Below are 12,682 nucleotides of genomic sequence, written 5' to 3' on the forward strand. Positions count from 1 at the left end.
TTAGCTGGAAACTGTAAACGTGCGTTTCCTCCTCCTTTTAATGACTCACATTTAATTTTTCCTCCCCTGACCAAAGGCACCCATGTAATGGAAGGCTCAGGGAAAATGGTGGTCACTGCTGTGGGTGTCAACTCTCAAACTGGAATTATCTTCACTTTACTTGGGACCGCTGAGGAGGACGAAGAGGATGAGGAGGAGAAGAAAAAGGAGAAGGAGGAGAAGAAGAAACAGAGAAAAAGTTAGTATCCTCACTGCTTATGTGTTGTTATTGATGGATCCACACAGCAGACGGACATGTTTGGACACATGTTTCTTTCTTTCTTAAAGACAGATCCCATTATATTCCTGGAGATTTTTTTCTTTAATAATGAATCCTGAAGGAGTTGAGACAGGGCAGAGAAGTGTTGTTGACCTGGTAGCAGAGTAAAATGCACGCTGGGTGAAAAGTGTCACTACCCATGCAAGTTAGGGTTACCTCTGACGGAGCTCAGCTGCAGATTCAAGGTTCCATGGATGAGCTTTCTGCAGGATCTGCAGCGAGTTATGAACATAAAAAAAAAAATAATAATTCTGTTCTCCGTTGGAAGTGTCTTTTTTAAAATCTCTTAATCTTCAAAATGTCAGAAATTATGTGGAAGATTAAGAGAAAAAATATCTTCATTATTATCCCCTAACTGTCCTTCCCATGTTGATGTCTTCATGTGTCTTTTTATCGTTTTACAAACAGTACAAAACAAAATAATCACTTTTCACCGTTGGTAAAAGAAACCTTCAACTTCACATTTGAAGAGCTTGAAAATGTTTAAAAATGTGCTTAAAGTAGATATGTTAAAAAAATAATTTAGTTTAAATGTGACGTAATGTTTGTAGAGGTGTTTATGACCGAGGAGACTGAGCTAGATTTGAAATGTGTAACACCGAAAAAGATTGTACCGTCTCCTCTATAAAGACAACATTTTTATGTCATGCAAAACCAACAGTGGTTGATTGAATATCTTTTCTCTCTAACTTTCTTTATTCTAAGAAAATATCCGTAATGATGAACATACTATGTATTGATATGATTTAAAAGTAGTGGTTAATATAACAGGTATTGTGTGTTGCCCATCACTGACTCCATGTAATATATTTTCTACAGACAAGAAGCAGGATGGGTCTGTTGAAAATCGTAAGAAAGGTTAGTTTCTTGCCCACTCACACACCCGCTGAAACACACTTATAACCATAAATAATTGTCTTACGGCTTAGCGCCTACATCTGTGTATTAGCCCTCGGCTGTATCCCTGTCTCGCTCCCGGTGTAACGGCACTTCATCTAGGTTGAAGCCTCAATGTGTGATTAATTAGCTGCAGTGATTTAATGTAGGAAGGTGAGGAGCTGCATATTTCTGCATGACCCCTAGTCAGTGCATTTGTAGTACCTGCCGTTCTTACCTCATCCATTGTGCTGTCTGTCCCTCCCTTCTGTCTCTCTTTCTCTCTCTCTTCTCTCGTCCTTCCCCTGCACATTGCGCTTTGAGCAGCAGGTGCTACTGAATCCAGTTATAGCGATTAGTGGTGAGGAGATTAAAGCCATGCAACAATTCTAGGGCCAGAACATCTGCTTTCCCACCCATCTTTCTCTCTGCGACTCTCCCTCAGGCCCCCACGATTTGATTTCTATTGATGTCCCTATCTGAACTATTCCCAGTCAAACTGTCGGACTCACTCTGGTGCAATTTCAAACTGACAACAATGATAATGAGACTCTTTTTGGCAACTCGGTCAGCTTGCCGAGCTCGTCGCCCTGCCGGGGCACTATGATCAGTTGTGCTTGGGTCTGTGACCACAACCCTGGCGCTAGTCCCTGGTGCACAGATTCCCTCTGCCTGCCAGGAATCAACAGTAATCCTTTAGACTGAGATTACACAGGCCATGTAAGTGCAGAACAAGCCACAGTCCACAGCAGCTGCAGTAGCCCAGTGCTCGTGCCCCTCCCCTTCCTGCTACATACATTCACACACAATGCCACGCTACAGGTCATGCCATAGTAAATAGAGCTTTTAGCATTGCCAAATTGGACATGGAGCTGCAGGAGCTTATAAAAAAAGACACACAATATAAACAGCAGTAAGTGGAAGATTGCAGAAGATGTGTCAGTTGTCCTGCAGCAGCAAAAGCAGCAGCGGCAGTAGCTTCAGTGCCCGACAGAACTAATGATTTTATCAAAGTGAGCGACACGACAGAGAGCAGCCCCTGCTGGCCTGCCGGCTGCCTCTCCTCCCTCCTCTGCCATTAGAGGCTCTGCGTCTCCAAGGTTACCTGGCTAGATGGAGGTTTGGGATTCCCGTCAGTCCTGCTTGCACGGCAGGGGTGTCCTGAGGGATGTTGAGGAAGAGATGAAAGAGATTTATGGGAATTTAAATGGCAACAACTGCTGCGGTTTGCTGAGGAAGTAGGAGGTGATTCCTCGGATGCTGCTAGCTAGATAACCTGTTCTTTAAATCTCCAGGTGGGAGTATGCTAATTACATTTCCAAATCTTCCTGCTAATTACTGAGCCGTCGGATCACTGCAAATATAATTGCATTGACATTTCCCACGTTCCACGTCTAAAAGGGGAGGCAAAAAACAAGTTTGCTTACACTCTGAATGATGTGACATCTCTGCTCCTCTTAAAGTCTCTTTTTATTAAATCTGTCATCATGAAATGAAGTTTGATGTGATCAGAAGCAGGTTGTAGTACCTGTGACTGGTAACCTGCTAAATCAAAAAAAGACAAAAAACTGGGAAGTACAACTTTGTGTAAACCTGTTGTTGTCCCAAAAACAAAAGAATATATAGAAAATTATGAAGGTAAAAGAGCCCACATTCAGTTTATTTCAACACTGCATTTCTTTATTTCAAGTCTTGCAAATTGAATCAAAATGACAAATCTAAATCAGTGTCTCCATGCAGCTCTCGAGTGTTCTTTTTCTTGAGCTGATTTTGTTACATCTGGTAGACCGTTGCTCGTTCCATGAATACTGGAATCGGTTTGACGGTGAAGTCATCGCACACAATGTTACTATTGTGTCAAAATCAAATGAGGTCATTTCATCTCAAGCGACATGTTATTTCTTGTTCTGTGCTGCAGCTAAAGCACAGGATGGCGCTGCGATGGAAATGCAGCCTCTGAACAGCGACGAGGGAGCTGATGCGGAGGAGAAGAAGAAATCCAACCTGCCAAAGAAAGAGAAGTCTGTTCTCCAGGGCAAACTGACCAAACTAGCTGTTCAAATTGGCAAAGCAGGTGGGTCAGACAATAAGTTCTGATTGTGTAAGACAATAGATTTAAAAAATATATACTTATTTTATGTTTTTTTTACTTTTATCCCAACATTCCTTAGCATTTGCATGACAAATTGTTTTGTCTATTTTCCTTCAGGATTGGTTATGTCAGCAATCACCGTTATCATCCTGGTGGTGCTGTTTGTAGTCGACACCTTCTGGATCCAGAACCTGCCCTGGGTCAAGGACTGCACCCCCGTTTACATCCAGTTCTTTGTGAAATTCTTTATCATTGGGGTCACTGTTCTGGTGGTGGCTGTCCCTGAGGGCCTGCCTCTCGCTGTAACGATCTCCCTGGCGTATTCTGTTAAGGTAAATTCTCCTAGCTAAGTGACCCCTTGCCCAGTGCTGACCAGCTTACTCTTCAGCCTATTAAAACTAGAAGGCAAGGCGTTTAAGTCAAGGAGACTTGGCTAACTGATACCTTAAAGCTAAGCTATAATCCCCTTTGCAGAAGTTGTCAAACATTACTGGTTTTTATCCAACCAAGGAGCTTCTAATTGAGTCATGTAGCCTCTAAACACCTGTTAGAGTGCACGTGCAGCTTCAGATGTATGTTTGTTCACTGCTACATGTAGTTGTTTTTAGAAGTTCATATATCGTGTTTATCTTCTTACAGAAAATGATGAAAGATAACAACTTAGTGCGACACTTGGACGCTTGTGAGACTATGGGCAACGCTACGGCCATCTGCTCTGATAAAACGGGCACGCTCACCATGAACCGCATGACTGTGGTGCAGGCCTACCTCGCTGAGAAGCACTACAGGAAAGTCCCCGAACCAGAGAACATCCCCTCCTCCATTTTAGACATGCTGATTCTGGGCATCGCCGTCAACTGCGCCTACACTACAAAGATCATGGTGAGTCTGAGGGATGGCATGCAGCTTTTATCAAACCATGTATCACCCTGAATTTGCCCTTACTCGACTTCTTGTCTTTTACTCCAGCCTCCAGAGAAAGAAGGCGGCCTTCCTCGACAGGTGGGCAACAAGACCGAATGTGCCTTGCTTGGCTTTTCTAAAGATCTAAAGCGGGACTACCAGGCTATTCGGAATGAAATTCCTGAAGAGAAACTATACAAAGTCTACACCTTCAACTCAGTGAGGAAGTCAATGAGCTCTGTGTTGAAAATGGCTGACGGCAGCTACCGTATGTTCAGCAAAGGGGCGTCAGAAATTCTCCTAAAAAAGTAAGAACATCGTTTATTTCAGTTCAAAATTTTATACTTAGAGACGTCAGCTCTGTTGATTTGAAAGTTTTTAATTTCTGTTAGCATCAATAATTTTTTCTCAAAGAAAAGTTATTGAGTAGATCTGTTTTATTCGACCTAGCTGGCCAGTGAATGATATGTGTAATGGCTTAAGCAGCTAAGAAGTTCAAGTGCATCCCACCCAAGCCCCTTACTTTGCGACTTAAAACGGGCGCTGAGAAAATGAGCCGGTAACAACTCTGTAAGCCTCTTATACGAGCGGGCTTCTTTTTAACCCACAGGGGGCTTAATGCAACTTCTTCTACTGCAGCTCACCATTCAAACGCTTTGTCTTCTCCACTTCCTCAAACCTTTAAATCCAAATTATTTTCTACATTTATCATTTGGTACTTTTTTTATTTTTACTCTGGATATTTTGACCTCCTACAGTCCTCCTTCTTTTTCTTAAACCCTCTTCTTCACAATGTTTATGTATTTATTTTTGTATCCCCTTTTAACCTCCAGGTGCTATAAAATCCAGACGGCAAACGGTGAGTCGAAGGTGTTTCGCCCGCGTGACAGAGACGACATGGTGAAGAAAGTGATCGAGCCCATGGCCTCAGAGGGCCTGAGGACCATCTGCCTTGCATACAGGGACTTCCCTGTCTCTGAGGGGGAGCCTGACTGGGACAATGAGAATGATATCCTCTCTGGACTGACCTGCCTCTGTGTGGTGGGCATCGAAGACCCTGTGAGACCTGAGGTATGTGGCTGATAAAAAATGTAATATACATAACAAACATCTCTTACTGTATTTTTACTCTTTCTGTAACTGACCTAACATAATGTGAGTCTTTGTAAATTATATTTTCCCTGAGCATGAAAGCTCTTTGAATAAAAAGAAAACAAGTATCAGTTTGTGGTGTAAGTACCTAATCCAAGGAGCCAAACTTGAAGTCAATTATACAAATGTCTTATGTAGAGGAGGATGAAGCAGTAACATTTTAATATTGGAAAAAATGATGCACATTTTCCCCTCATGAGGAAATTCATAGCCTTGGTGACAGATAAAGTGGTGTCAATAATGAAAACAAGACTATTACAGAGGAAATGTAAACCCTTTTTCCTGGTAATGTGGGTCAATCACGCCATGTAGGGGTTGGAATGTCGGATTTCGGGTTTCAGAAAAGACACCTTCAGGCAGTTACCCCCTTTCTTCCCCATTCCAACACATGGAAGCCCGTTTGACAAGCACTCCTTAAGGAACGGCTTGATTGATTCCACTGCACTGTTGAGCACTTTAGGCCTTTCTGAGTAGAGCAGGAAAAAGGTTTGACCGGAGATGCAGCATCAGCCATTTTTAACCCTAAGGAGTAGCTCTGCTTTGGTGCAGATATTAAATACGGAAACCTTCACAAGATTTATCATGAAAGTGCTTTTTAAAGGAGTGGCTCCACAGTGAGACACAGCTATGAATGAATTTCTACCATGCCAGGCAGTTAGCATGTACTCGACTTATTTGCTGGAATCATCTGCCTGTTGTTTAATAAGAACAGTGAAACTCCACCATACTGTCAATTTGATCCTTAACTTGACATCATGCTCCTGAACGCCCCCACAGAGGAGGGGCGTGTTGAAATAGAAAACTACAGGTTAGGTACAGCTGAGTTTTGATATCCAAATAAATCTGCATTTCCTCCCTCATTTTTTTCCCCGCCATCTTCCCAGGTGCCCGATGCCATCAAGAAGTGCCAGCGTGCCGGCATCACGGTGCGGATGGTGACCGGTGACAACATCAACACGGCTCGAGCCATCGCCACCAAGTGCGGCATCCTGCTGCCCGGAGATGACTTCATCTGTATCGAAGGGAAAGAATTCAACCGCAGGATACGCAATGAGAAAGGAGAGGTGGGCCACAGCTATAAAAAAAAAAAAAAAATACTGTACCCCTGAGAGAGCTGTCAAATGTTATTTTGGGATTCTATCAGGGTTTGTCTCATGTTTCTAGATCGAACAAGAGCGCATCGACAAGATCTGGCCCAAACTACGAGTGCTGGCTCGCTCTTCCCCCACAGACAAACACACACTAGTGAAAGGTGAATCTGTTTTTCTTCTTTTAGTCGACCCTTTTGTTTTATGATGCAACATTTCCCTATAAACATCGTCTTGTTTCTTTTTAGGTATAATTGACAGCACAGTCCTAGAACAGAGACAAGTAGTAGCAGTAACAGGAGACGGCACCAATGACGGTCCTGCCTTGAAGAAAGCTGACGTTGGCTTTGCCATGGTGAGACTTTCCCTTCTTTGATCATCCTTAATTAAAAGATATCAAATAAATCAAAACAGTTTATGCTTCATTTGATAAAATAAAAGGGATACTCGTTTCATTGAAAGACATAAATATGAAATGTATTTGTGATGCAGACAGATTCCCGATCCTAATCTCTTTTTTTTTTTTCTTCAGGGTATCGCTGGCACAGATGTAGCCAAGGAGGCCTCTGACATCATCCTGACTGACGACAACTTTTCCAGCATCGTCAAAGCCGTCATGTGGGGACGAAACGTCTACGACAGCATCTCCAAGTTCCTCCAATTTCAGCTGACTGTCAACGTGGTGGCCGTCATCGTAGCGTTTACAGGAGCCTGCATCACACAGGTGAGTTTCACTGTGACAGAGAATGCATCGGTCTCCGGTGTGACGGCGGTTTGAGCTGTAAGAAGTTTAACTCTCTAGTTCACACTTTGACTCGGCAGCCATGGAATTGGTACAGCTGGCAGCAGCACACTGAGATTACATAAGCTTTATCTCACAGGCGGGAAGTTTTCAGTTCGAGGTTCTCTAAGTGGAGATCCAGCTGTCAGGTGAGAGGAAACGCAGGCTCAGGATTGATATAAAATATAAAATACAGCAGCTGGCTCATTTTCAGTATTTTGCCAAAAGAGACTTGTTCATTTGATTAAAAATAATAACTGTGAAATTTCCCTAATACTTTTTTATATTCCAGTCTTTTTAAGCCGACGTGAGCCGTGTTCTGCAGCTTGATGCATTGATTTGTGTTTCTGCTTTAGTTCTTGAATAATGTCGATCTGTCTCTGATATTCAATATTTATTTCATTTTATCTAAAAAGGGACCATGTACAATATCGAACATACATGTTATCAGACCTTATTTTCTTTTAGTTATTAAACTGTCTGTTGAATTTTAGGCACAGCTTGCACAAGTGTTTGCAGAAACCAAATTGCTCACGTCACACTCCTCAATCCTCGTACTTCTGCAGCTTATAAACGTGCGATCAGCGATGCTGCAGGGAACAAAATAAATTGTTTTCCGCAGGCAATTTGGTTCATGTCAGTCTAAATGATCGCTAATAAATGGCCTGAATTTCCATCATGTTTGGGACTTTTATTGGTGGCAGTGATGCGAATCCTGTAGGACGGTTATTTTTTCCTCCTCCTTAACCTAATTTGTTGCCTCTCTCTCTCGCTCTCTCTCGCTCTCTCTGCTCTTTCTGCCTCCAGGACTCCCCGCTCAAAGCAGTACAGATGTTATGGGTCAACCTCATCATGGACACCTTCGCTTCACTCGCCCTGGCCACAGAGCCCCCCACAGAAGCCCTGCTGCTGAGGAAGCCATATGGCCGCAACAAGCCGCTCATCTCCCGCACCATGATGAAGAACATCCTGGGTCAGGGAGTGTACCAGCTGGTCATCATCTTTACTCTGCTCTTTGCTGGTAAGAACATTTACTTGGTGACGTCCTTCATTAATCAGCACCAAGAGATCCATGCGTTGATTTTGATGAAATCTTTGTTTGTCCAGGGGAGAAAATTTTTGACATCGACAGCGGCAGGAATACACCCCTCCATGCCCCGCCGTCTGAACACTACACCGTCGTCTTCAACACCTTTGTGTTGATGCAGCTTTTCAACGAGATCAACGCCCGCAAGATCCACGGGGAAAGGAATGTCTTTGAAGGCATCTTCAACAACCTCATCTTCTGCAGTATCGTCTTTGGTACCTTCATTATCCAGGTAGAATAGACCTGAAAAAAATAAGACCAACCTACCAATTCTAAATCCAAGAGTTGTGTCTGATAAATTCTTCCTGTCATCCTGCTTCCTCTAGATCGTCATTGTGCAGTTTGGAGGGAAGCCGTTCAGCTGTGTGGCTCTGACCGTCGACCAGTGGCTGTGGTGCACTTTCTTAGGCTTTGGCTCTTTACTATGGGGACAGGTGAGATGCGACAGTAAAGCTGAGCTTATAAACATGGTGCAACACTGCCCCCTTGTGCTGAAGTCACTTTAGTGGGTGTCAAATAGAGAAAAAAAGAGTACATCATGTTCTGCTGCAACTCAGTACATATTGAATCAGTTTTTTACAAAACAAAGGAAGTGTAGTTATATAAATGAAGCCCCGTGAATGAAGGTAGTCAGAGTATTGACAAATTCATAGTTATTATTTTTACTCCACTTTGTTGTGTGTTGATTTGATTTTTAATCACATTTTTGGAATGAATTATGTGCAGCAAATTATTGATTTTTTTTTTCCATAAATAAATAACTTTAACTAAAGATTTTCGGTGGAGACAGTGAGATCAAGGGTTTAGATCTCTCCCTGCTCTCTGCTGACGGTGCCAACAAGTCATAATGAATGTTTGACGTCATTCTAGCTCCGTCTTTCTGCCTCCTACAGAGCAGCGCACTCACTTACACTATATCATTAAACACTCACGTCAATTCAAAAATAATTACATTGCAATCATTTTCTGACTACACACACATAATACAAGTTGCACTGAGTGCCTGTAAGTTGAAGTAGATGACAGATGAGAATAGTTTTTGTTGTAGCATGAAGATGATTATTAATTACAGACTAAAGATTATCCATTACCACGAGGGGAAGGTCTCTGAGTGCTGCGTTTTTTTATTTTAATGGGTTATTAATTACTATCAGCAGCAATCGCACCGCTTAATTTTAAAATATGACTAACATGTGTAACATCAATTATTCATCAATCATGTGATAATAGAGTAACTATCTAAGAGCCTCTACTAAATTCTTATTGGCTGCAGTGTCGACTTCAGGCTGCGTCTTTGAATGTATTTACTTAATTAATTTACAATTACTTGTGACAAAAAAATGTAAATTACTTTAAGTTTTGAGAAGCTGAAATAAAAGGACTGCATGTATTTGCTTTCTATCTTTAGTTACAAATGAATGTTTATTATTCAAATAGGTGGGGATTCATTTCCTATTGATTGGCTGTGTGATAAATCGACTTACTGTCTCTTATATGATGCACGGCTGTTTTGTAAAATGTGTTGAGATCAGGAGGAAACTTTAGAGTGATATTAACTTATATAACTGATATGATATAATAATGGGACTGAGTTCTTTGTCTGTGCAAAGGGTGTCCTGTACATGTGTGTTGCTTCACTCTTTGTGAGACAGAACACATGGCGTCAGTGTCTCAGCTGTCACAGCCGCTTATTTCCGGGTGATGCAGCCGGAGACGTTTGTTCTGCCATAATGATAATGTCACTCCACCGTGCTGAGCGCTAAAACATTGTCATGAGTCGGTGCTGCTCATGTTAATCCCGATGTTTTTCCAGGTAATCTCCTCGATACCCACCAGCCGCTTAAAATTCTTGAAAACGGCGGGTCACGGCACGCAGAAGGAGGAGATCCCAGACGAGGAGTTGGACGAGCTGGATGACATGGAAGAGATCGACCACGCCGAACGAGAGCTTCGCCGGGGACAGATCCTCTGGTTCAGGGGCCTCAATCGCATCCAGACTCAGGTAACGACTCACAGACCACCCTGTGCATCACGGAACACCGCACCTGACACCAAGGGAATCAAAAGCCATAAACCCTTTAACTCTCTATTGCTCCTCCAGCTTCAAATCTCTTTGGTTCTTTCTCGGCACTCTTTTAAGAATGGCTTGTGCCCTAAAAACAAACGTCCTCGTTTTTTTTTTTTCCTCTGTTCTGCTTTTGAGCTAAAGCGGGTTTTTATGCCTATTTTTCTCTGACTCGGTTTGGATCTATGTAGACAAGTTTGAAGGTACTGATGAGAAGCGATTGGATTGGATGGGAAGCTTGTTAAATAGACAAGTGAATATTCAAAGGAGGATTGGCCTGGCTGTAGCCGGGAAGGATTCTGCAGAGAAAAAGAGTAAAAGTGAGGTCAGATTTTGGAGACCCTTCGATCAGTGCCTTTAAACCCAACCACCCCCCCTCCCCTTTCCCTCTCTCTTTTAACTATAATGCCTAAATCCAATTTCCAAGTGACATTTTTCCTATGGTTACTGGTGCCTTTTCTTTATTTTTTCTCTCTTTTCTCTCTCCTCTGGCTGTGTTGTGTTTTTATTTTCCTCTGGGCTTTTTTGTTCTCCTGTCACGCTGTCTGATTCTTTGCAGATGGATGTAGTGAGTGCGTTCCAGAGTGGAACTTCCTTTCAGGGGGCTCTAAGGCGGCAGGCCTCCAACTCCAGCCAACAACAGCACGATGTAACCAATGTTTCTAGCCCTACACATGTAGCCTTTTCTACTACTACCACTTCTGCCACTGCCGCCAACTCCGCTTCTGCCACTGTGGGGTGTGAGTGCGTGTTCTCCTCTAGTGCATGAGACTTTCATTTTATTTGACTTCTTCTGTTCCTCTAACATCTTCCTCCTCCACTCTTCTTCTCACCTTAACGTTGACACTTTTGACTCTCTCATGCTCCTCTTAATGCCCCCCTCCCCTTGTTCTTTAAAAAAAAAAAAAAAAAACACAAGACACCAAAAGTACCACATCTTCCATAATGCTTCGATAACACAGCTGTATACATATATATATATATATATCTGTATGTACTCTGTAACAAGGTGTTTATCTCTGTGTCATCATGTTTTCTGTTCTGCTTCTGCTTCGGTCTCAAAAACTGAAAAACAAAACAAAAAAACTGTTTTACTGTTGTCATCTCATTTGACCTAAAATGATTCTGGATTCAGGTTTGTCTGCAGCTGCCTCAGTCTGCTCTGTGCCTCCTGTAGCACCCATGGGTCTGTGTCGCAGCTTTCTTAGTCCCTAAGCGGGTAAATGTTTTGAGTATAAGCCCATGATCACGGCCTAAAAACAGTAAAGACAAACCATGCCATGGAAATATATGTGCGAGTTAGCAGATTCCTCTTGGTGCCTGGTGATGTAATGACTCTTTCCTCTGCAGCTGTGGTGCATTCTGGGAGAATGAAGAGAATGAAAAAGTATGGCAATGGAGAGGCATGTTGGTGCGTTTGTATGCAAACCGTGTTTTGAAAGGTCTAAGACACACGACATCAACTAGATGACGAGAACTCCAGACGATCCAGATCACTGAGCAGAACTTTGTGACTCTTGACAATCATTGTTTCTCTTTCAGATCTTCCCAGGAAGACCAGCTGTGAGTTTTAAATGTGCAAAAGATGTCAAAAAGAAAACAGCTGAAGTGAACTTGCTTTTGAATGTAAACATGTAGGAGTGTCCCAGACGTATTAACCGCGGGTTGAATGTTTGAAGATGTTATAATAATGTTGTGTTTGTCTCAGAGGAAACTGGAGACAAGACTTTTCTAAACTTCTTCTTAAACTTCTCTTTCAGATGCCATTAAAAAGCCTTTTTTTCTCTTCTCTCCACCATGTGAATATTTGTTTGTTGGCAGAATGTTTCCACTACCCCTCCCCCCCCCCCCCAAAAAAAGGACTGAATTACTACTGACCCCCCACGTATTCTTCTTTAGATTCTGTGAAATGTGTCATGGGCTATACTCAAAGGTTTACTACCATTGAACACAAGGTAGCGCCGCGCTCTGCATGGGTTCAAAGTCTCTGGTCTCGTTTGTGAGTTTTCTCTCGTGCTGTTCTCTGACATGTTAAACCAGCTTGTAGACATGCTTGGCTGCTGCAGCTTTTTGTTGTTTTTACGCCACGAACATGAGCTGTAACTGACCACCCTTCTCTGTCTTTCTTGCCGTCTCTTTTTCTCTCTTCTCCTCCTCTTTCCATCCTCCTTCCTCTGTCTGTCTGTCTTCCTCCTCTAATCTTCTCCTTCTCTCTGTCCTGTCTTTCTCTCTTTAATCTGTACTAAGCATGTCAAACAACAGTGAAACTCTCGTGTCCAGCCTCTGTCCTTCTCTGCTCTCTGGATGCGTTCTGGTCTA

The 12,682-nt window shown here is 42.6% G+C and overlaps 1 protein-coding gene across 6 annotated transcripts in view; it reads left to right on the plus strand.

The window, feature by feature from the left end:
- The window catches only part of atp2b1a (ATPase plasma membrane Ca2+ transporting 1a), a 39,533-nt gene that overhangs the window by 22,345 nt on the left and 4,506 nt on the right, over positions 1 to 12,682 (plus strand). Inside the window, exons 6-21 of one of the 6 annotated variants that reach the window (XM_061030342.1) lie at positions 77 to 238; positions 1,139 to 1,177; positions 3,114 to 3,269; positions 3,405 to 3,619; positions 3,927 to 4,169; positions 4,257 to 4,498; positions 5,024 to 5,261; positions 6,227 to 6,406; positions 6,507 to 6,594; positions 6,679 to 6,785; positions 6,963 to 7,154; positions 8,019 to 8,232; positions 8,319 to 8,530; positions 8,625 to 8,732; positions 10,112 to 10,300; positions 10,923 to 11,012. In XM_061030342.1, the coding sequence (XP_060886325.1) occupies positions 77 to 238; positions 1,139 to 1,177; positions 3,114 to 3,269; positions 3,405 to 3,619; positions 3,927 to 4,169; positions 4,257 to 4,498; positions 5,024 to 5,261; positions 6,227 to 6,406; positions 6,507 to 6,594; positions 6,679 to 6,785; positions 6,963 to 7,154; positions 8,019 to 8,232; positions 8,319 to 8,530; positions 8,625 to 8,732; positions 10,112 to 10,300; positions 10,923 to 11,012 (2,675 nt within the window). Of the gene's footprint in view, positions 1 to 76; positions 239 to 1,138; positions 1,178 to 3,113; positions 3,270 to 3,404; positions 3,620 to 3,926; positions 4,170 to 4,256; positions 4,499 to 5,023; positions 5,262 to 6,226; positions 6,407 to 6,506; positions 6,595 to 6,678; positions 6,786 to 6,962; positions 7,155 to 8,018; positions 8,233 to 8,318; positions 8,531 to 8,624; positions 8,733 to 10,111; positions 10,301 to 10,922; positions 11,104 to 12,262; positions 12,319 to 12,682 lie in introns of all 6 variants that reach the window. The other 5 variants (XM_061030346.1, XM_061030347.1, XM_061030344.1 and 2 more) reach the window with 5 other exon arrangements.

The sequence above is a fragment of the Labrus mixtus genome, chromosome 22 (assembly GCF_963584025.1).
Source record: "Labrus mixtus chromosome 22, fLabMix1.1, whole genome shotgun sequence".
Lineage (NCBI taxonomy): Eukaryota > Metazoa > Chordata > Actinopteri > Labriformes > Labridae > Labrus > Labrus mixtus.